Raw genomic sequence first — 23,197 nt, forward strand, 5'->3', positions numbered from 1 at the left:
TCTTAAACTTTAACAGACCATTCTCAAGGCCTCAGACAACTTTTGCATCATTTTATTGGTCAAACATTGGTCCCAGTTCATAAGACTTACTCTCACTGTACTCTACTTATTCAGGATAAACATGGCTAGGCATGCAAGCCTAGTAGTCTCCTATAAAAGTTTCTATTATGCACACTTTGCCCATTAAACAGGTAATGATTATCCCAGAGTAATGTCCAACAGTGTATTATCCTCTCTGCCAAGTTTTACTACCACTTTTAATCAGTGCATGAGGTTTTCATTTTACGTTCCATCACTCATTCTTTCAGACCTTTTTCCCTGTATATGCGGTTGGATTTTTGCTACAAGGATCTTGCACTGTCCCACAATTCATCTAGCCTTTAGGACTTGCCTAGAGCTTTTTTCTGAACTGATGAATTCAAGTTTGCTTCTCGGTAGGACCCTTAGCCAGAGTATTGCTCTTATTATGACCATTCTTAGTTTTAAGTTCCAGCTATGAATTTCTCTCTATTTTAAGACAGTTTTGTTAAAAGGGATAACTTAAATCTGGATAATAAAATATTTTTAAACTTCTCACTACACAATGTGTTCATTTATTCTTTTCTTACTAGTCATGTAGCAGAAGCCCCACCCTCAAAAGTTGTATTCATTATTCCTTCCACATCTTACAACCTCACACTGAATTTCTGGTGTGGAAGCCCCACCAGCTAATAAAAGCACCTTATGTGCCACCATTTTACAATGGCAGTTTTGCTATCCACTATTTTCACAAATCCTTTGTTTTCATTGTATAGATTTTTCTGCCCCCCCCAGACTGTTTCCTGGCCTGTATCTCAAGTCATGTTGTACCCCCCCAACACTGTAGTACTCCTGCTTACATGCTCATTCCTCATTTGACAGCACAGCGCCAATTACTTTGGGCTTATAATCTGTTTAAGATTATTCTATCAATTCTGGTATGTATCATTTTACATTACCATTTCATATCCAGTATTTATTCCCTCTAGGAAATGGTTTTAACATCTTCTGTTTAGAGTCTCTGTTGTGCAATTCCATGCCCCCTACATTACAACCGCCACCCTGTAGTACTCATGCTTCCATATTAAAATCCAGCATCTGGCAGCATTACCACCCCATCGCTGTGGCTTGCAATTGTTTTATGTGACATTACTCAAGCATGTCTACAACTCCACGTGAGAAATGATAGTTACAAAAGACAGTGCACCCCTTCCAGAACATAAGAAAGCAGATCCTGCTAAGTATTGCAACAGACGGCTGAGGCTGCTATGTTGTCGCAAGTGTCACAGAAGAAAATACCCCTGAAATGGAGGAGTCCACCCCATCCATTACTTAACAGCCTAGCACTTGCTACTAGAAAATAAACAGGCAAATTGTGACTGGTGAGAAAAATGTTTTTGTACCATATGCTGGAAGCAATGTAGGATTTTACAACAAAGTTTTGCTTTACAGCCTAATGTAGCTACTTTGCCTGGTATAATACTCAGAATTAGGCATTAAAATGGTTCTCTGCAAGCTACTTGCACTTTACAAAGTCACAAGATTTTTTTTTTTTCTTAGAACAAAGTGAGTGTGACCAATATGGATGCATACTGGCAGACTAATCTTGTCTCTCATTGCAAATTAAGGGTTTAGGTTCATTGTAAGAGACATTAATGGTCTGTGTAAATATAAAAAAATATATAAAGCCATTAAAAATATGAGTCTGGTAAAAGTGTTGCAAGGCTTTGGGAAAGTCACTGTGAAGCTTACAACCTGCTAACGCACTTGCAGTAATACAAAAGCTCATCCACACATTTGTTGGGCAAGATAGAACAATGACAGCCTTACATACACACTCACTAATATACATTTAGCTAAACAGAGATAAAGGACACCTAACTCTGGCTTCAATTTCCTTTCAGACAAATAAAGTGCATCTTGGTTTTGTATCCTTCTTGGCAGCCTCTATTACACAAGAGTCCCTCAAGGATCCATCCCTTCCCCTTTCGGTCCTCCCTGCATAATCAATGGCCTTCCTATTGAAGGCCACCCTCTCTCAATCTGGCATGCAGATGATATGGTCCTCTACAGAGCTGGCCCATTTTCCAGAAAAAGCCAATTAGAAAAGACTTCTCTCTTAATGATGGTCTCAAAGCACGCAACCTGATACTACCTCCCCAACAATAACCCCCACCACAGTCCACTTCAGCTTGCATATGAATTACAAGTCTAAATGCAATGTGAATGCTTTCTGCATTCACACACTACAATTGCAGTAATCCATCCCATTCACATGAACTGCATCACCTCCTTTTTAACCTTCCAAAAAGGAAAGGAGAAAATGATTATACAACTCTAGTTCAAGGTAAATGCTTTCAAATTCCTACTATCACATAACCAAAGTAATACAGCACTACAAACTCTGTTTAAAGCTATCCTTAACCATTTGTATCGTATTAATGTTTAATCCAGACAGACAACCCTATTACGGAGCACCACACACCCTCCGCTTTAGCCTACTGTCCTTACATCTACCCGTTTTGTTTTTATCTTTCCATTTCACTATTCCTTACTGCTTACCCAGCACCTAATAAAACCCTCTCTTCCTATTACTAGCTTCCTGTATAGATATTAACTTTTACACGGTCTTGTCAAAATGAGTGTTTGTCTCCTTATAAGCAATGTACTCAAGATTTTAGACACCAGATAGAGTGAAAATGGTCCACTACGGTCAGCACTTTAGCCCTGTCAACAGGTGTTTAAACAACATTATGACTACATGCAAAGCTCTGAACTTCTTACTGGCACTTCTGAAAAAGTCAACGGCACATTTTACAACTGCTAAAGAAGTCAAGGCTTATCCTGTGGAATGATTTGCTTTACCAATCCTAATGTGTATAGGTATACAGACATACTGAAGTGCCTATAATGAGGCTTACCACCCCGCATCCAAATCAGACCAACTAACATGACTGCTTCTAATTCTTTCGAGGTTTAGAAAGTAATCTAGAAGGATATCAAATGCTCCCTGGAAAGCCTTTTAAGTTTTGAGTAGAAAAAAGTATGTGTGCCACTAATTCAAAACAACTTTGTCGAGTATGAAACAAATTATACAGATAAAATATTTCTTAATTCTGATGTCTTTTACACCGGTACATGTTGACTATACAAGGTGGATATTGAAATAAGAGGTACAGAAAGAACAGGTAAAAACTGAGGGTTCATTACAGTACACAAAGGGATGAAAAAAAAAAGTTTTCTAAAACAGGAAAAGAAATGGCATTAGTAAGATAGCTTGGATGGCCCTCAAGTTACAGTTGGGTAGATTTGGACAGCATCAGAAAATTACTACTAGCAAGTGGTGAAAATAATTTTATATCGTACTATCCAGCAATGTAGCTTTAAAAAAGTTTCAGAAGTGCATTTTCTGAATGCACTGTGAAACAGGCAAACCCAGCAGTTTAACAGGGCTTTCAAAAATACTACTACAAAATTGTACGTTTTCAGTTAATGAAGAGTTGAACCACTAAACTGACAATTTTGTGTATTTATTGGACAGAGTTATGTGGCTTCTGTCAGTATGCACATCCAGCCTGTGAGATTATGAGGACCGAGACAGGAACAGTTTTATACTGATACAGGTAAAATTTATTTGCAGTGAACCATAAATTGTCCATATTTGGGTTTGCCACCAGGAATACCACAAATTCAAATGGGTAGGTACACCATGCAGCCATTGATGGCAAATTATACACAATGGACATGTATTCAAACATTATTGAACAGAAAAGTCAAGGACACATCTATGCAGTTGCTTTAATGTATGGAAATCATTGGTAAAAATGCAGTCATTAGGATCTACAATAAACCCATTTACATAAATCAAAAAACAGTTTGAAACCATACTACGACTAGAATTTACAGCATCTGTTTAAGATTGTTGTGACATATATGATCATAGCCGGCCTTAGGCATAGGCCAACTAGGTGGCTACCTAGGGTGCCAATCTAGCAGGGGCAGGTTTCCAGTATTTATTTGGTGTAGGTAGACCAGGATGGGGGCAACAGGGGGTGCCATGAAGCCCTTTTGCCTAGGGCACCAGTTGACCTAAGGTCACTCCTGTACATGATCTCTTAAGGACTCATTGAAATGTCAGGATGTTTTTATGTACACCCAATCCTTTGGCCATATTAAAGCAGAAACAGGCCATTGCTTACCAGTCTGTCTGCCCCAGTCAAGTATGGTACTAGACAAGAGCACAAAATAAAAGCCCAATTTACATACCTCTGATACTGAAAAGATTTTAAATAGTAAAACAGTTTATTGCATACGCATTTACTACTGACAGCATCACTATATGTTAAAAACAGCTAACTTCACCTAGCAATCATTCAAAATACCTCATGCGGAACTCCAGTTTTAAATTTGTCTTGGCATTCTGTGCTATATCAATGCAGTAAGAATCACCAAGTGCCTCTACACTACCATGGTCTTATTTTGCAGCTTTTATTTTTGTCTATACCCCTGAATACAGAAAGTCTTGACTCACACTATGCACATGTCTGGTGTTTTCCCCCTTCCATTTAGACGTGTAGTGAGAGAGTCACTGGTGTCTTAATACAGACTGAGACATGAGTGCCTTCATTGTTTTGCCCAAGTTAGTCTGAATTAGTGCGGTGATGTGAATGAGCTACTGCTAGCCACTTCATAATACATTCATAGCCTCAGCAAAATAAACTAGCTAAATTACAGGGTTTTCTAAGGCTGTGAATATGTAGTCCTGCAACTTGTGACAGACTACTCCCACCCACTTCTTTAGGTAACAAAATTATCAAAACAAAACAAGGTAAAGGAGCAAAGTCCGGTTGCGGGAAAGAATATTTTGTATCACAGTAAACCAAACTGCAGTAGTGCAAAAAATTTAATAAATCCAATAAAACGCACTGATTCAATATATAAAATAAAAGATTAGCGCTTTCGTACACAAGAGTACTTCTTCAGATCGCTCTTATTTAATGTATTGAATCAGTGTAATTTATTGGATTTATTAAATTTTCTTGCACTACTGCAGCTTGGTTTACTTTGATACAAAACATTATCAAGTCTACTGCAGATGACTTGCTTGATCATGTGTAAAGCATCTGTTACAACTTGTGAGGAACATACAAATTACTTTATTCTCCATTGTCAGCACTGTAGTGTCTGCATTTTTAAATTCTGAATTTTGTAGAGAGGGAATTGTATTTGCATGAACTATCAGCATGCAGCACTATTTAATAGACTATTGCAAAATAAAGCATTCTATTATTGATTATGTAATACAAGATTTTTTATATCTTTGCCACAAGTTACATTACTTTTCCCCACTTACATTGTTGGATTGCCAACCCTTTTACTTTTGTTACATTTTTGTACAGCAATACTATCAAAATAGACTCCTTAAATATGACAAATTAGCACTTCTATGCTCTGTGTAACCCTATTTCAATACATCTATAAAATGTGGCTAAAGTCCAGATTAAAACATATCTAAAGTTTAGGTACTATAAAATGAACCTTTGTTATTTACATATGTTTATCTTCTCTTACTTTATGTGGTGCCTGCAAATGGAATCTGCACTTAAAACTAACAGTCACCACACCCCAGACGCAGTTCAATCACAATGCACTATCTTCTGCATGTTCATTCGCACAGCATCTCCTGACATAATGGGCTTACCTTAGGTTGTTGCATCTTCACTGCATATGGCTACATGTATAGCTTTTTAATGCCCTTTTTGAATCAGTAAATTGAGGTTTGCTGGATATAGCTACCTCACAGCATTCTGTCCACAAGACTGTTTTGTGCCAAGTCTTTCACTATCACATTTCCACTTACTGTTGACTTTCTTGTAGTTGAGAATTTCAGCTCGTTTCCTCTCTGGTATTGTCCTAACATACCACACAGCTTCATTTGATTGACAGCTCACCAATCTGTTTTGTCCTGCTGCACTGGTTTCCAGTTTAGTAGCGACACAGCACTGCTGCAGTCTTCCTATTTACAGTGAAGTGCAAAGCTGCTGTTGCTACTACTCTTCCAGTGTTTTACAGTGCCTGCAGTAACTGCCTACCACCACTGTTTTACAGTGCCTGCAGTAACTGCCTACCACCACTGTTTTACAGTGCCTGCAGTAACTGCCTACCACCACTGTTTTACAGTGCCTGCAGTAACTGCCTACCACCATCATTCTAACCATTCATACTCTGTTCTGCATTAAACTGTTCATGTTTCCATCAACAGTCACTCGGATAATACTTGCATCCATTAGAAGCCATTGTCCCTTTGTTTAGACAGTCAGTCCAATGTCGTGTATTCATACATTTTTTTCCAGAATGTAGAAAATGCACTGCCACAGACAAAAAACATAAGAGTATCAATGATAAAATATTAGATGTGCAAATCAAACTGGATTTTCACCTACACATAGGTAAAATTAAAAAAAAAAAAAAAAGTTTTTGCAAAAGGCAAGATTCCCCATATTATATAAACCCACTCAGATCAATTTGCTGCACATTTGGGAAAATGCAAACACCTTTTCTCAATACTGGTATGTGGATGTAAAACTGGTTCAGTGATTTGAACCTATATATTCTGAAGTTCTATATCATGGTCTGTCGATAATTTGACATTGACCCCCAACATTTTAGGCAACTCAAATGCAACAGTGCAGTGATCACTGTAAATATATGCATTAACAATAAGATGAGGACTGGTAAAGAAAGGGGATTCATTAGTCCAGATGTTAACACATACATGTGCATTACCAACATTACTCATTAAATGGCACACAAGAACAAGATGGATACATTATCCATTTTTATTTCACCTCTTAGGGCAGTGCAACTGCAGTTGGAGAACGGTGGTAATGCACTTTAACCCTTTAGTTAAATGATGTACTTTTATGTATCCATCTGTCAAATTAAAAAAAATTCCAGACCTTTCCTCTCCCACTTACCTGGAGGGTGTGAAAGTACTCTGCGTTACTTGATGTGACTGACTAGCATCTCTCATTTTAAACTAGTAATAAAGGCAAATTAGAGCTTGCTTTCTTATTGTATGTAATTTTGTCACTAATCAAAATGTGAATATTTCCTGATTTTATGCACATTGGGTTATGTTATCCACTTTAGAAATGAACTCTCTGAAAAAAAGTTTTACTTTAGCTGTTACGACCATTTTCAGATCTCACCAAATCAGCCTAGCATGTAAAATTGGGGGCAGCAACCCACTGCAAAAACTACAGTTTCTGCAGCCTAGCATAGGTCATGCAGGTTGAGAAAACTTACTTTCTGAAACAATACGAAATTTGAATAGGGAAAAATACTGGTACCTTTATGACCTGTGGCAGAGAAAGTAGTGAAAAACTGAAGTGTTGAACGCACAAAACAGTTGCACTATTACAGGGAGAATAAAAAGTATGGGACAAGGTAAAAAAACAGAAGGCCAGAGTTTCTTTAATGCACAAATTACATTCCCAGTTGCTCTCCACCTTTACCCCCAACAGTAAAGATGTTGCAGTCTACCAACTCTGACAACTACCCTACACATTTTTCCAAGAGTCTGTCCACATTCCCCCTTACTTAGGTTTTTGTTTGCATAGTACACCCAACCAGGTGCCGCTTTTAAGAGGCATCACAAAAGACGACTTTCAGGTTAAGTAAGGTGCCCTGAGTCACAGTGGGCAGAAGGACACTTGCTAGCAGATAAATATTAATGCCCTATAATAAACTGTTGCAATTTATCAGGATATGGGGAGGAAAACTTTCTTCTCTTCTATGCAAGAACTACACCAGATGCCATCCTTTTAGAACACAATCATTCTGTTAAGTATGCCTGTGTACAAATACTCTCCAGGATCCTACGCTTAAGACAATTCCATTATTTTTTCAACTAAAATCACATGCACTATTTGCTATACTTGCCCCCAGGTCAGAACAGAAAAAAAGCCCATTGGTACCACTGCCATACCTCAACCTCCTAGAGCAAGAAATCTGGACAAGATCATAAATGTGTACAGTTAAGGGGTATTAGCTCCACCCCTGACTAACTGCTACCCTCCTCTAATGTGGGCCTAAATGAGGACAGCACGCCTTAGATATTAGTTTTTAACCTAGTAGCTCTGAATGAAGTAGATTGAACAAGTGACATCTTGATCCCCTTTAAAGCACGCAAATTTGTAAGAAACCTATAATCTGATATACAAATATATATGCAACGTATACAGTGACGTGGCTTGGAACATGAAAAGATTTATATGTGAAATTGTAACAGCTTATTTTGAATTATTTTGCTCTAGGAAATGGCTTAACGTGTGTGTGTGTGTGTGTGTGTGTGTGTGTGTGTGTGTGTGTTTTGCATGCTTTCTTGCACTGTTTTTGCTTTGTTATGTTTGTTCTATTTTTGTTCTTTGCATATGTATGGAGCTCTCCTCCCTGGGCCTCCGCTGAAAATGGATATGTATCCAGTTGGATTATCCCAGTCAACAAATGTAAAATAAAATAAATAAATGGGAAAACAAAGGCCCGAAAATATGACATTTTTTAAGTATTGCTCTTAATAACGTCGAAAGTTAATTTAACAGGTTTTGCATTAATACGAATTTTCTGAAGGGTATGAAGTCAAACTCAAATGTCTGTCATATTTTACTTCATTCTTCACTGATTTGCCAAGGTTTTCCTAGAAAACCAAAATTTGGGGGAGAGACGAAATCCGAGGGGGAAATCTGCACAGTTAAGAGGTATTAGGTACTACCTGATTTTTCTGGTCAACAAAAGTGAAATTAGCATTACTTAGATATGAAAGTCGTTGTAATGCTGAGCAAATAAGTCCAATTGGTAAAGACCATTGACTTGAGAATCAATGTTCTACATTAATCGCCTTAAAAACCGAAACAATTTTTTAAAAGTGCACTTGAGAAAAACAATTATGCCTCTATGTGATCCGTTGCCATCTGTGCTCTGTTTCCAATGTAAAACGGAAATGCTGAAGTGCAATCATGCAGTTTGAGCAAAGATACCGGTAAAACAGAACACGATGCGCGTTTAGTTACGACAGTAAACTGTGCGCGTTCGCGTATTAGGTATTTGTGCGGTGGGGGTATTGGCAGTCTGATCTTAGGGATAACATTTTCTTGAGGTCATTAGCAGCCCTTTGGGATAACATTTTCTTGAGGTTATTTAAGTAGCACATATTTCATCACTTCTGAGCCCTGTCCAAATATGTATATACAAGCTTGTGTTGTGTACAATTGCAATAACACATGAAATGCATTACCTGGTAGGAGGTATATCGGTGGAATACAATTCAATATCTGTATCGGCCAACAAAACTGCTTGCATACCTCGGACACAAAGGACTTGCTCACAGAATCGACAGCAAAGAACAGAGACGCATTTATTCTTAAAAGTAGACGCTGACATAGTCGGGACAATCTTTCTTCAGGTTTATATACAGTACCAGTACAAAGTTTCCTTAAAATCTAGCGAATCTGAGTTCACATTTATCTAATTAAGTGCATAATAAACGAACAGAGCAAGTAGTTGCAGCTGTATCTTCTTGCGTAAAATGGAAAATACTTCTCAAATGCCAGTTTACTAACGCATTAAAAAACATCGCAACAAATAAATGTGACAGCTTATTTCTGAACTAGTGACTTCCTGCGTCAACTGCGGGTAGGTGTGTAGGCTAACCTCTTCAAAGTATTTACCTTTTATCGCTGGCAGGTCCCCCTTTCTAACTCCCTTGGCCACTTTTGCCCCAAGTCTGCTATGGACCCTGTTATCTCTTACCGGAGGCATGCAAGGGAGATACAAATAATGTAAACATACTAGCATATGCATTTCTATCACTACATATCTGCTATGCTAGCTATCATAACTATACAGAGGGACGAGAAAGTGTAAAGTAAAAATACGGGAGATATTTTAAAGTATCCGAATTCACCACTATCTTAGCAAAGTTTACTGAGGTACTAGCTACAGACTCAGTGTTGTAAAATCACAGTCCAACTCTTAAGAGCATCACGCAAGATACCATACACCAGACAATAAAACTGGGACAAATAAAGAACAAAAGATACTTAGATTAGTCAACTACTAACGCACTTTTTTAAATAATGCTGTACAATATATACTCAACACAAATTTATTTAATAAGACATCCAGCTTATAATCTTTATTCTACGATAGATATTCCACGACAGCCGGATTGCAGTTTAGATATAATAATCATAGACTCGATTACAAAGTATTTAAATAAGTTAATTACAACAAGCAACCTTATATCGTGATCATTTATGAAAAGGAACAGAAACTACCCATACCAATCTTAAACAAGCTGTTAAGAAACTTGACCTACAAAGACGACTAACTTAAAGTCCCCGACCTAAAAAATCTCATAAAAATAAATTAAAAACCCTTACTATGAAATAAACGACTTATCTACCCTAATACCCTATACAACATTAGTTGGGTTCTAGTGATTTAAAATATTTCCCTGAATTCTAATTGGTTGGCTGCGACCCCTGATTTTTCTTCTCCATTGGTTAGTTACGTATAACAACAATGACGTCGCAGCGATGTAAAAGAGGAAATCGATTTTATTTCCACAAGGTCATGTGGTACTAAATTTTAGCTAGTCTACACCACCTGGTCGAGAGCAGCGGGTATTACGAAGTTGACAAAAAAAAAATCCTTTGCTGCTATTATAATTGGTTGAGTCTGCTGTCTATTATTGGCAAATCTGATTTTTTTTTATAGGCACGCCCATTGTTTTTCCAGCGTCTTTTGATAGGTCTAAACCAGGGTACCGCGACCTCACCTACTTTCCTTCATAAGGGGGGTAAGAATATTACTATCAATCCAAGTTCTGGAAACTTGACCCACAAACCAGACTTGTTTATTGGGATGACGGTTTCAGGTGGATTCGTTTTTCCGTTATATTACATATGAATTTATACGAGGCATTACTATATGCAGCTTCATAGCATCAGATTCCCTTCTGCCAGGTGATGACTCCGCCCCATTGGCTGTCTCTGGTTGGTTGTGGTGTTAGAGAGGGAAGGGTTTGTCATTTTTGTTGTCTGTGCTAGGATCTCGTGCCTAGAAATCTAGCTATGTGAAACATGCATGGTAAGGAGCTCTAGAGGGGAAACAACGTGTATAAAGGAAACCAGGGCAACTGCAGGTAATCAGGTTTACCTTCCTGCGATCTCGTATTAGGTTTATTTTGACTACTTTCCTTTACTGCAGAGTACCTGAATAGTAATGCTGAGCAAGTCTACACTCAGAATTTATGCTGTTGTAGGTTTGTACTGTTGGAAAAACATGTACAGGATGAACACGGTTCTAGGGATAGTGTATTTGTGGTGTGTGAAATTAGTAAAGAAAACCTACTCGGAATGATATCAACTTAGTGACATTTACAGCGGAGGTGCATTGTTTGTTATTGTTTACTTTTATTGAGACTGTGCTTCAAGAGACTGAGATGGTTCAGTGTATGTTCTATTTTCACCCCCCCCCCCGGCAGTAATGTGCTTGCCTTGCACTTAAATGATTGTGCGCCCCCCCCTTCTTGAGTTTGATGTGGGAGTGATTGTATGTGTTTTACACAGGGTCTAAGCATTGGGAAAATCTCCAGTAGGCTGACCAGCAAAAGCAGCGTGTTGCACAGATCTACAAGTTTGACCTCGCATTCCATAACATTGGTAATCTGGAACTCATTAGGCATAATAGAAGAGACCCTGCCCATTCCCAGCTGTTTAACTAGTAATGAGGGATTTTAAAGATATGGGAGGTGGTGGGGGGTACTCGAATTAGTGTTAATTTTTTTTTTTAACTTGTCGTCTTGGGATACTTTTTTCTTTTTTGGAAGAGATGAGGCAATAGACTTCCTCAGTTGTAATTAACAGTTTGAATTCCGATAGTAATGTACAATGACTCCAAATCCACGCCCCTTCCTCTTAAGTCTGCCCCCCCCCCCCCCACACACACACAAAATTGTGATTTTAGTTGTACTCTTAAAGGTCTTCCAGTGCGTTTTTGTATAACGCTTAAAAATAAGATCAGCCGAAATTTTAAGTACAATGGAACACTGTCCTTGATCTTTCAAGCATGCACTGTCTCTTGTATGGCATTCTGCATTGTTTTACTTTTGAACAGTTTGCTTGATCTATTTGAAAAGGAGTCAGCACAGGTACTGAATGGTAGCAGCATTTCATTGTTACATACGTGTATGCTGCCTGGACTCCACTTGGGGCGTTATTTGGTTTATTGCAGGGGGTGGGCGTCTGATATTTAAAACCATTAAGGTTTAAGCTAAGAAAAAAAACTTTAACCCTATATTTTATTTGGAGTGCATAATATTTCCCACCCAGTGTGACGTGCCCTTTTCTTTCATTTGTACCAGGTTTCCAACAGTTTAACAGTCGCTGTGCAAGCTCTGAATACAACTGCCCCACCCGCCTCCATATGGTTCTCCTGTACAGTGCTTGTAGCTGATAGTGGATTCAGTCTGCCGTTTGCATTCATCTGATTCATCGGAAGGGCATCGCATCGCTGACGTTCTGCGACCCCCACCCTTTTGCTTGGATGCTGCGTGCTTCCCCCACGGAGGCTGCCATGTGGAGGAGCGGCAGGATGACTCCCTGTGTTGCCGCCTGGCTCCCTAATTGTTAATGGCATTCTGGAGCCCCGGGGTGGTAGGGGCTTAACGAACCAGGGTACTGCTGCAAGGGTAAATGAAGGAATCGCTGACTGCGCCTCTCTCCATGATCCAGACTCCCATTTTCTGCGGATTGCTGCAAGACTTGAGGTTTGCCTCTGTGCTTGGGTGTGTTTTTTAACTGGCTGTTCGTTTTGGAGGACGAAGAAAGATCACAGAATCGTTGCGCTGGTACTGAACGCTGCTTACTAGAAGCAGGAGATAGTGGGACTTTTCTTGTGGATTAAAATAAAAGAAGGAAAACATGACGTCGCCTGCTAAATTCAAAAAAGATAAAGAGATCATTGCAGAATATGAGACCCAAGTCAAAGGTAGGTCAGTGCTTTTAAACTAGTAAGTGTTGTACTGATGCTGAATGAAGGCGTGGATTTCATAAGTCAAATACTGGCATTATCTCCCCTTTCAGAAAAGGGGGTTAATTCATTTAAAAGGGCAACTAAAAACGTGGCATGTTGTGTTGTATTATGCTCCCTTACATTCTGCAACCATTGGTGAATGAAGATCCCTTTTTGGTACTAAGGTTTTATAAAGCAAGGACGATTTCTGTAGGTATTGAGGTTTGACATTAAATATGCGTTACATGCTCCTTCCAGAAACATGTTATATTTGTGTGACCATATACGCGTTTTGCAACATAAATAGTCAGTGTTTGTTGGCATACCTCCAAACCTGTAAGCACAAGAAATCTGGGCAGTGCAAAATGATACGGGGCAAAGGCCCAAAAATAGGGACCCATTTAAAATATTGCACTTATAAATTTAGAAGATTGATAGAATAATACGTTTTGTATTGACATGCATTTTCTGAAGGTTATGAAGTTAGAAACTGGAATGTCTGTCATTAGTCACTGACTTCAATCCTCAATGATTTTCCAGGAAACCACAAATTTCATGAGGAACCGGCCAAAAATATGAGGTAAACATCTGAACATTCCATGAACATCTTGACAGTTGAGAGCTATATTTCTGGGTCTGTATATTTTAATGCATGCTTCTGTGTTATAAACATGCAATAGACTATGTGTGCGATATGTTGTGTAATGTGTGTGTAGACATACACCTATACTGTGTGCATTATTGCACAGGTGCACAAATGCAACCAGTCAACAAAAAGACATGCATGCTTGTATGCATATACGTGTGTATAATGAAAAATATTTGTGCATGCTTTATGTAAGTACATCTCCCTTCATATAACTGAAGGTTAACTCGGACCTACTAGCATGCCCTTTCAGGCCCTCTCCAAAATACAGGGGTAGTGCTCAAAAAGTATTGGGTCAAGAGTCAGGATATGGGGAATTAGATAACATGCCATTCATGTTTCTAATTATTTGATTTATTTTGGGTCAGTCCTTGGGTAGCAAGAAGTCTGTGTTTCATTATTCCCTGCGAGCAGTTTAAGCCCACCATCTTATGTTTTGGTGACCAGTAGCTGTAATTAGCAGAAATTAATTCTACCTGGGATAATCTGTTTTATTATTATTATTATTATTGCTTTTGATCCCTCTAGGGAGACTACCTTCTTTAGATGCAAAAATGTGTCCAATTCCACCTATTTCCCTTATCAGTATGGTTCTAACTTGAGTGTTTCCCCTATGTTTATCACAATTGCTTGAGCATATCACTTTTATTTTTCTGCCACTCCTCTAGCAATCTCCTGAGCATCTGCAGCTGCTTCACTTGAACAATCCCCCCTCCTCTGTTTTGTTAACTCTTTCATTTCATTTTGTCACATTATCTGTCTATGGTGCTGGATTTCTTGTGTAATGGCAAACATTCCACTCATGTGCCACAACCCCTAATTCCCATTTGTGTCTTTTTTTTTTCTTTTTTTGCCACTGCGTGTTTGGTGTGCTGTATGGGTGCTCTGCCCACCATGTTTGTCATTTTCTTCTTGTGGGTTTTCTCTTCTGTACACATTTCTGAAGCATTTCCATTAGAATTGGGCATATGATGGTAGTTGCATAATGTTTGTATGCAGAATGTCCAATCACAAAGTAGTACACTAGTAGGAATATCTTGTATTGGAGGTGTGTTCTCCATGCATCAACATCTGCAGTGTGTACGGTCAACATCATATTACGGTTTTGTGAGTAGTCCAGTGAAAGGCAGATCTACATTCCTAATTTGTTGCCAATTCCATTATCCTTTATTCTGTCCTTACCTAATTAAGTTATTTAAACTAGCTTTATATGCATAAAATGTCTGTACATATACAGATCTATTCTACTGTGCAAGAAAAGTTTGCATTTTTTTTTCTAATTTGAATTCTAACAGCCTCTTTCCGCTTGAACACCTAAAAGAAGGGTAATGCAGACAGACACCTAGTAGACAGGCTAGTTAACCCCACTAAAAGTGGAGCTTTTCTCAATATTACAAGGGCATGCTTAATGCATTTCAGATGGGCTCTGTAGTAATGGCAACATTGTACTAGACTCCCTACAAAACCTAATGACTGAAAGGTGGGCTAGAAGAGAAGCCTAAGCCTGGATACAAGGGGGAATCCACAGAGTTCAGGAGTAACAGTCTTTAAGAAGTAGTGATATGCTAGAATTATAGGCCACAGTGAGTCCTTTGTGAATACTGTAGACTAATAGATTAGGGGGTATGCAGTCAATTCTTTTCAGAGAAAACATGATGGTGGGTTGGAAAATGTAACCAAGTTAAACAAGTCCTGACTATTGTATGGGACAAACAAATTTGTTCTTGCAGTTTATTCTGCTCTTTTCCTTATATTTCATTGGCTAGAAGTAAAATGGATACACAAGGTCAGTCACAGTCCTTTGTAATCTGTGCCATGGCAGAAACATGTCCGTCTGTGATCTTCCTGAGACTGTACTGGTTGCCAAGAGCTGCTGTGTAAAACCAGTAATGGCACAGCAAGACTCTTCCCTGTGAGTGTGTTTTGCCAACTTTTGTAGATTTGTGTACATCATCTTGTATATTTTTAAACATTGTAAGTGATTTTTCAGACTTAAAATCCCTGTAAAAGACTGTTTTCTTTTTAACTTTGTTTGGAGTGCTGGTTCTGTGGTTAGATAATACTCCTTTAATATATGCCAGACATTTAACTTCAGTAGCATTTATCCTATTTTAAATGCAAACTATAATAAATGATCAGTAATGGTTTATTTTTGCAAAGTGAACGAGCATGCACCTGGCTTATTGGAAGATGTCTGATTTGTAGCATCTGTAGAATAATTGGACTAATCTGTAATTACAAATGGCTCATAGTAATTTGTAATGTGACATTTATTCCTTTACACCTTATGTCCTTTGTTCCTGCCACATGTTAGTAGTCCATATTTCCTTCCCAGCTTTTTATCGGTGCCGGATTTTGTGCTTTCAGTGGCTGTTTCCTAGAAAATACCAGTTCTCTTTTATTTTCACTTTTTCTTTGTTCCATCAATGAGAATTCTTAGCTCCTTAAATTGTTTTGCAAGTGCTTTTGTCAGCTCCACTGTTGAATTTCACTGGTATTTTTGCATCTGTTTACATCCTGTTGCATGTTCTGTCCTCTAAATTGCTCTGTCATTGTACTTGTACAGGGGGGGGGGCTTTAAGAACTCAGTGGTAGCTCTTAAAAGTTTTGAGTAGTTGAGAAGTGCATATGATGTGTTCTAAAACAGTGCATTGCAATTTTTTGTTTAGAGATTCTTTGGGATATGGCTTTTTTTAATTAACCCTACAGTATGTGGTCAATGTTAATGGGTTTTCCTGTTCAGCAGTTGGACAGTTGCTTGACAAAGGCATTTTGGGATGTTTTCCTGTTTTACTGTGCCTTCCTGGTCAGATCAAGTATCGAGTACTCTAGGTCTAAAGCTACTAATGTGTACTCTGGGTCCAAAGCTGCTGTGTAGCCTTTCCTGGTAGCTTGTGAGGAAGAGACCTGTGTTTATTTGCTGTAAGTTTTTTGTTTCCTGATCCACTTGGTTAACCAGCTGATCATCAGCTGTTAGCCATCCGTTTCAGTGTCCCCCCTCCCCCCTGGGACAGAGCTACCTTGATGAGGTAGGTGGGAAGGAAGGAGAAATGCAACTGCGTGGTCTATCCTGTGTGATGCCTTCAGGTGGGTCTGTCTTGGCAGGATGGTAAAGTGAGGTGAACAGTGCCATGGGAAGGAGATATCAGATCTGCTGCCTTATAGCATTACATAAGCAGCTTGCAGTCTTGAGTTTTTTTTTCCTCCCCCATTTAAGCCCTTTCTTTGTGACCATGCTGTGCTAATATAACAGGTGTGCCGTGGCAGTATATAGGACCTACTCATTAAGCAGCCAGGTCTCTAGCTGATATCACGTTGCCTGGAGTCTCTAGCTGATCTCACATTGTCTGGAACATGTATCAAAGAAACTGTCTTCCTACAATTTTTTAATAATAATGTATTAATGTTGGTAATTTGACTACAACTGGGGTCTTCCCAAAACCTGTAGGAAGGAATGGCATGAGTTACTACATTCCCTGCATCATAATGAAACCATGAAATGTTTCAATTTGCTCATGTGATTATTTGGTTTCTACTTCTGATACTTAATAAAAGGAAATGCAGGTGGTGATGCTAATAACACTGAAAATCCTAAAAGCTTGTTAAATTTCTTACTTGGTTCAAAGTTTCTTTCGCTGAGATTCATTAATTGCTTTCTCATTTGGTTGACTTGTGTAGTAAGATCCTGATAGAAGTATGTAGCCTGCCTTTGAACAGTCTCATTTTGCCAGCAAGCGTTCTAAATTTTGTTTCGGTCAGGAAATATGATCATGTTTAAGGATCACGGAATATCCTGATGTGAATGTCTGCTTGTTTAATAAGCTCTAGAACAGTTTGGCTATTTTTTCCAAATAAGCATTCCAGATTTTGCTTGCCAGAAAGTTTGATCAGTTTGAAAGTCACAGTCCTAAATTTTCTTTTGTCATAGCTTTGTCCTCTGGATTCTGTAGGCCAAATGTCAATGATGGCAGTTTTTTGTAATCTCCAAGGCCTAACCAATATGATCTGTTCCAGGATTTCAGGGGTGCCTCGTACTAAGAAGTCTTGATCTCTCCTCCTGAAGCAGTATTTTTCTTGTAACCTTTATTTCACATTCTGTGACAAACTTTAGTATGAAACGCTCTTCTAGAATTCTAGTTCTTCAGTTGTTTTTTTTTTTAATTTAATGAAATCCTAGTATCTAGCCCTTTGTCTAGTGACTTGTTAGACTGTTTTAATTTTGCAATATCTGAGGCAATTAAGATTTTGCCTTTCAGCTAGAGAATCCATTTTGGCATTGTAGTCTTGGTTCTGAGATGGCTCCCCTGAAGTAATCCATTCAAAATTGAGCTTGTTGTGCTATGACCAGCCTCGGCCTGCTCCTGTCTGACTTTGTCAAATCCATATTTACGGGTCCCAAACTCAAATGACCACTGGTGCTGTATGAGGACTAGCAAATTTGGTCGAGGGCTGCCACCCCCAAGACAAAAAGTAATGCAGGCAGTGTAGCTCTAAAAGTAGTCATTTCCCTCATCCATAGTTATGCATGTTTTGAGTGCTAGTATGGGATGTGAATTTGAGACCACTAAACTGCCGAGTTTTCTTTAGATATGTTTTTATGCAGTTGAAATGCATTTTGATCATCATACCTTGAAGGCTTGGCTTCTGCTGTGTTCTTTCTGGGTGTTGTGGTGACACTTCTGATTAGCAACACTTTATTAATGTTCTGTTTTTATATGGAGCAGGAAACAAATAGCCTATGTTTCTTGTATAGGATCGTAGGAAGTTATTAGGCTATTAGCCCTGAGGATCTTATAAGCCTATCCAAGAGTGTAACCCATGTTTAGACAAGTCAGCACCCAATGCCCATGTCCAGTAGGGACACTGGTGGAATTCCTGGGATGTTTTTTCTGTTTACCATCCAGTTATTCAGGTTGCGCTTAAAAGGGGGTAAAGAGGTGCTCTGCTTGATGTGGAGAGGGAGTCTGTCCCACAGATGGGGGGGGGTCTCTGGGATACTAATCTGTCCCACCAACAAATCCCATTATTTCACAGACCAGGTTGAGGCTGCGCATTCAGGTTACTCTAGTGGAACATGACTTGCGGTTATGCAGCAGTCCCATAAAGGCAGGGTCCATGATCACCTTGTATGCCAGACATAGGTCAACTCTGAGGGGTCTGTATGAAACTGAGTAGAAGGCTCTTAGCCTATCTATGTATGGTAGATTTTTGAGGCCATGGATTTTGCTGCTGAGGAACCTCTGTGGTCTCTCCAGCTGCTGCATGTACTTTGCGAGGTACATGCCAAACTGGGCATTGTACGGGCCTTATAAGGGAAGAATATGGGGATGTTATGACCTCTCTGTCCTTGGATGAGATACCCCCACTTATGAGGCGGGCCATGTAGAAAGCTTTCTTTACAACGGAAGCAACATGGTGGTCAAAAGTCTGGTTGCTATCAACCTGGGTGCCCAAATCTCTTATGACTGTGTGGTTAGGCCATTGCTATTAATGTGATAATTTGTGGGGACATCACTCTCCCCAAAGATGATGATGAATGTTTTGGTATTCCGCTTGAGGCCATGTTTCTGGTTTCACTCATTTGTTTGGGTGAGACCCTCTTGGAGGATGTCCACATCATTAGGGGAATTGATGACAGCCCCAAGCTTTGGTTTGCTCTCGCCTAAAAAAAAATTGTGTAGTAGCAAAACTAATCGGTCAAATGGCAGAATGATCTTTTGTTGCCCCAAAAATTCTCCATTTTCTGAGTCACTTTTTTTATGAAGATCATCCTGTAGTGTTATGTTAGAGAGCTGTGAGTGTGACTTTGGTAATTTGATGGTTCAAATTTGGTGGTCTGTTTTAAAGTAGAAGATTATTGCAAGTTTGTGAATGTGTAACTAGTAACCACATTCATTCCTCCATTTGTCCCTTAATAGGGATTAGTCTTTTATTTTTATCAAAAAATAATAAATCTACTTCACTGCAGATAAATGCAAGCTGAATTAAGTGAGTCAGAAGACCAACCTTGTGAGGATTCCTATTCGGGTTGCGTACTCAAAGTTGCACTAGGAAGGCTAGTGCCTCAGTCATACACCTGTGCTTGCCTACTAGCACCTAGTAGGTGTCAAAGTGCTGTATACTAATGCAATAGTTGGTGCCAGGGCCTGTGCTAATGATGTCCATAATTATCCTAAAGTGTGCAGTGCACAAGGTTACTTGCATAGTACAAAGTCTATACTCTGTACCCTGTTAAATTACCTAAAGAGGAATGCAGAAAAGGCGTAAGTTATATAGGTAGCAGCTCACATTTAAGCCTTTTTATTGTAAGGTAATCTGTGTAGAAGTGTTGCAACTTTAAAGTGTTCAGGGTACAGATCCAGGTAAATGGTAGTGAGGCTATGCACGGGAGTGTATGGCTGTTTGTGTAGGTGTGAGTGGGTCTATGCTTTATTTGCATATGGTGGATGGAAGCTGCTTGATGTGGCAGGTATGAATGCAGCGATGGTGGTGCACGTGGTGCCTGTATGTAACCTCCCCTGTGCCATGTTGTCTCTCTCTTTTTATAGTCCCAGATATTACCGCTCCCCAGTTTGACTTCTGTCAAGTCAGAACATGGTATCTTCTAGTGTTGTCATGCATGTATGTGGTTGTTACGGTGTGGGGAGTGGCTGGCCTTTTTTTTTGTGTGTGGGGTATGTGCCAGTGTAGTCTACAGGATCAGCTTAGAATGGCAGTGGAGTCAACTGAGCGGTGCAGAACTGCTGAGATGAGCACTTCCACTTCCTAGTCATGTATGTTGTGCAGGAATGAGTTCTTACCCTTGTGGGTACATGCATGCATCCCAGAAAAAGCAAGGAAGTGTCAGCCCAGTGCTGTAGAGGGTTAAAGCCCCAACTTCAGTCCAGGTAATCTGGGAGGGGTTAATGATTCCATATGATGGAGCTGTACAGGGAGTATGGGTGTACCCATCCTGATTTGGGGGGGGGGTGCTAGTTGAGCAGATCTTCTAAGTTCTGTTGTAGGACTTGGCTCAGTGAGATTTTGTTGCTGGGTATACATCTGTTTTAGGGCCTGTGGCAGATGCATTTGCCTGGACCATGACTCTTTCTCGGCCAGTCTTAAGACGTACTATCCTTAACACTCTGAGGGTAGTGTCTAGAAGAAAGCCCTAGGTTTCTGGTCATCATACGTGATGCTGACTGCACTAGATCCAACATATGCCTACTTTCCTGGGCCATCCCATCTATGTCATGGGCCGCCAATAATGACTTCAACCTTTTCTGGCAGAAGATTAGAACAGAAAGTAATACTAGTAAAAAACAGATATTTGACAGAGATAAGAAGCTGCTGGTCCATGTGATGGACACTAGGGACCCAACATAAATGAATTGGTCACCGGCACAACTCTGCAAATTAAGTTGTCCAAGTACATTGACACATGTGAATCCCAGCCCTCGTTAGCCTTCCTGATTCTCCATGGTGAAGGCAACTAGTAAACTGTATACAGGTTAAAGCTGCTTTTGTGGCATTAGGACTGAAAGAAATAAAAATTATATGGACCCCCTTTAGATTGTCGAACATCCAAAACGTTGAACCATGGATCATAGAGACAAAAACGTAGTATTTTTAGAACATCGAACTGTTTGCATGGAGATCGCCATAGGGAAAACTTCCCATTCACTTCCATGCAAGCAATCCAAATGCGATCTCGGAGTTGGTGTATTTAAGTAGTGGGGGGTGCAGGAATAAAGGTTGTTGGTGTAGACCCATATATCTCTCTTGCTGCATTTTTCAAACATTTCCCCACTTCTGTTTATAATGTAAACTTTATATGTTAACTGTGGAACCTGAATGTTAACTTGCAGTATCTGTAAAAAGAGAAGAATATTTTCAGTTGGAAAAAGTGAAGTTTATTTTAACTGGTGCATTGCACCTAAAGGCGTGTATTTATAATGCTGCAGAGCTTTGTGGCTTAAGTCTAATTGTCTGTATTAGCTGTTCTTCACAAGCTTCCTCTTATGAAATTTCCAAAAGCATTGAGGATGGAATGATTTCAAATGTGGGTTTGTTGCAGCTTGGATAGTGGTAGACTGAAGGCTGTATCCTTTTGTAAGGTATACAAGTATGGTGCTTTGAGTGCTTCTCAGCTTAACATTATAAAGAGAAGAACAGGTGCAAACAGTAGAAATGGAATCCTTCAACTGTGCAGAAATGGAATCCTTCAACTGTGCAGAAACTTGAGTGGAAAGAGTTGGAGTGTACATGATTTCTTTCAGATTCTGATTTCATCTGGTAACCCAAGTCATTGTTCTCTCCAGTAGTGTTTAGTGAAAATCTACTAAATCTGCAAAGCTATGGTCCTTATTGTTTCCCCATGTTTGTAGTGAAGCAGTACTACTGTTGAGGTATAAAACACTTTGAACCTTTGGCTAGTGTTACAAACTACGATTTGATGTCCAACTCTCCAGCTGCTTTTAACTTTCTTGGGTCACACAACAAAGAATTTTAGAAAAGCAGACCAGCAAACTGCATTGTCAGCACATTTTCTTGAACTTCCCATTTCCACAGAAAGCTTAGCAGTATTGTTTCAAGCCACTATAAGTCTGAAGATGGATAAGCTGATTTTGTTGTTCGTATGCATTTGCTTATTCACTGAACTGCTTGGCCACTATTTGAAGAACAGTGATCGGCTTATAAACTGAAGAACTTGATTGATTTGAGTGCTCCTGTACTGGAATGCAGTAATTGTTATTGACCCCTCTTGTGTATTAATACGTGGTGGACAATAGACCTTCATTAGTACTTCTAACATCAGATAAGATGATGCAGACGGGTGCATGCAGTCTGCAATCTTCAGTATAATAATATCATCAGTCTTCCTTCCTCGCAGAAAGTAGAAGTAAATTTATCTGTTTAAGCTGAAATGCTGATAGATGCCTTCAGTCAGTAAAAGGCCATAAGAGATACCGGTCATCCTCCGTGGTCTCAGCATGAGGTTGCTTTAATGTCTGCTCCTTGTTCTTGGCACTTCTGGGGTGTCTATGTGAGACGGCTCCATCTAAGTTAGCCAACATAAGCAGTCTGCCCTCCTACCCATCTCTAGAATGTCATGAAATTGGCTTGAATTGGCAGTAAACAGTGTTGTAGCCCTTACCTTTATCTTTGTATCTGGTTCTTTCATTTACATGTAATACTGTTGGGTTATAACCTAGAGGGGTACAAGATGTGTGCTAGCTGGTGGTGGGGGGGGGGTGATGCAATGGTAACTAGCAATACTGTGTTGCATGTGCACATCAAGGGGTGGTAATTGTTTGGACATCGTTTCTTAAAAAAACATCTGAGAAAGAGGAGTTTAGATTTGTTTGATGCAAAGGTATACCTTTTTGTAGTCCCACTGTAGTGCTTGTGTTGCATATTGTAATTTGCCTCTCTCATGTATACAGTGTTCTTGCAGTCGGTAGAAGACCAGCCATG

At 39.4% G+C, this 23,197-nt stretch overlaps 2 protein-coding genes across 6 annotated transcripts in view; one reads left to right on the top strand and one right to left on the bottom strand.

The window, feature by feature from the left end:
- The window catches only part of FAM72A (family with sequence similarity 72 member A), a 99,932-nt gene extending 89,481 nt beyond the window's left edge, over positions 1 to 10,451 (bottom strand). The window contains exon 1 of the mRNA XM_044076845.1: positions 9,314 to 10,451. Coding sequence (XP_043932780.1) covers positions 9,314 to 9,459 — 146 coding nt within the window. The 5' untranslated portion in view covers positions 9,460 to 10,451. The remainder of the gene's footprint in view (positions 1 to 9,313) is intronic.
- A 412-nt stretch (positions 10,452 to 10,863) lies between these two features.
- Positions 10,864 to 23,197, top strand: part of SRGAP2 (SLIT-ROBO Rho GTPase activating protein 2) — a 1,651,541-nt gene continuing 1,639,207 nt past the window's right edge. The window contains exons 1-2 of one of the 5 annotated variants that reach the window (XM_044076850.1): positions 10,864 to 10,879; positions 12,446 to 13,071. In XM_044076850.1, coding sequence (XP_043932785.1) covers positions 13,005 to 13,071 — 67 coding nt within the window. In that variant the 5' untranslated portion in view covers positions 10,864 to 10,879; positions 12,446 to 13,004. Of the gene's footprint in view, positions 10,880 to 10,903; positions 11,046 to 11,105; positions 11,225 to 12,165; positions 13,072 to 23,197 lie in introns of those variants that run through there. The other 4 variants (XM_044076847.1, XM_044076851.1, XM_044076846.1 and 1 more) reach the window with 4 other exon arrangements.

This window comes from Protopterus annectens, chromosome 7.part0, assembly GCF_019279795.1.
Source record: "Protopterus annectens isolate FY-2018-M chromosome 7.part0, PAN1.0, whole genome shotgun sequence".
Taxonomy (NCBI): Eukaryota; Metazoa; Chordata; order Ceratodontiformes; family Protopteridae; genus Protopterus; species Protopterus annectens.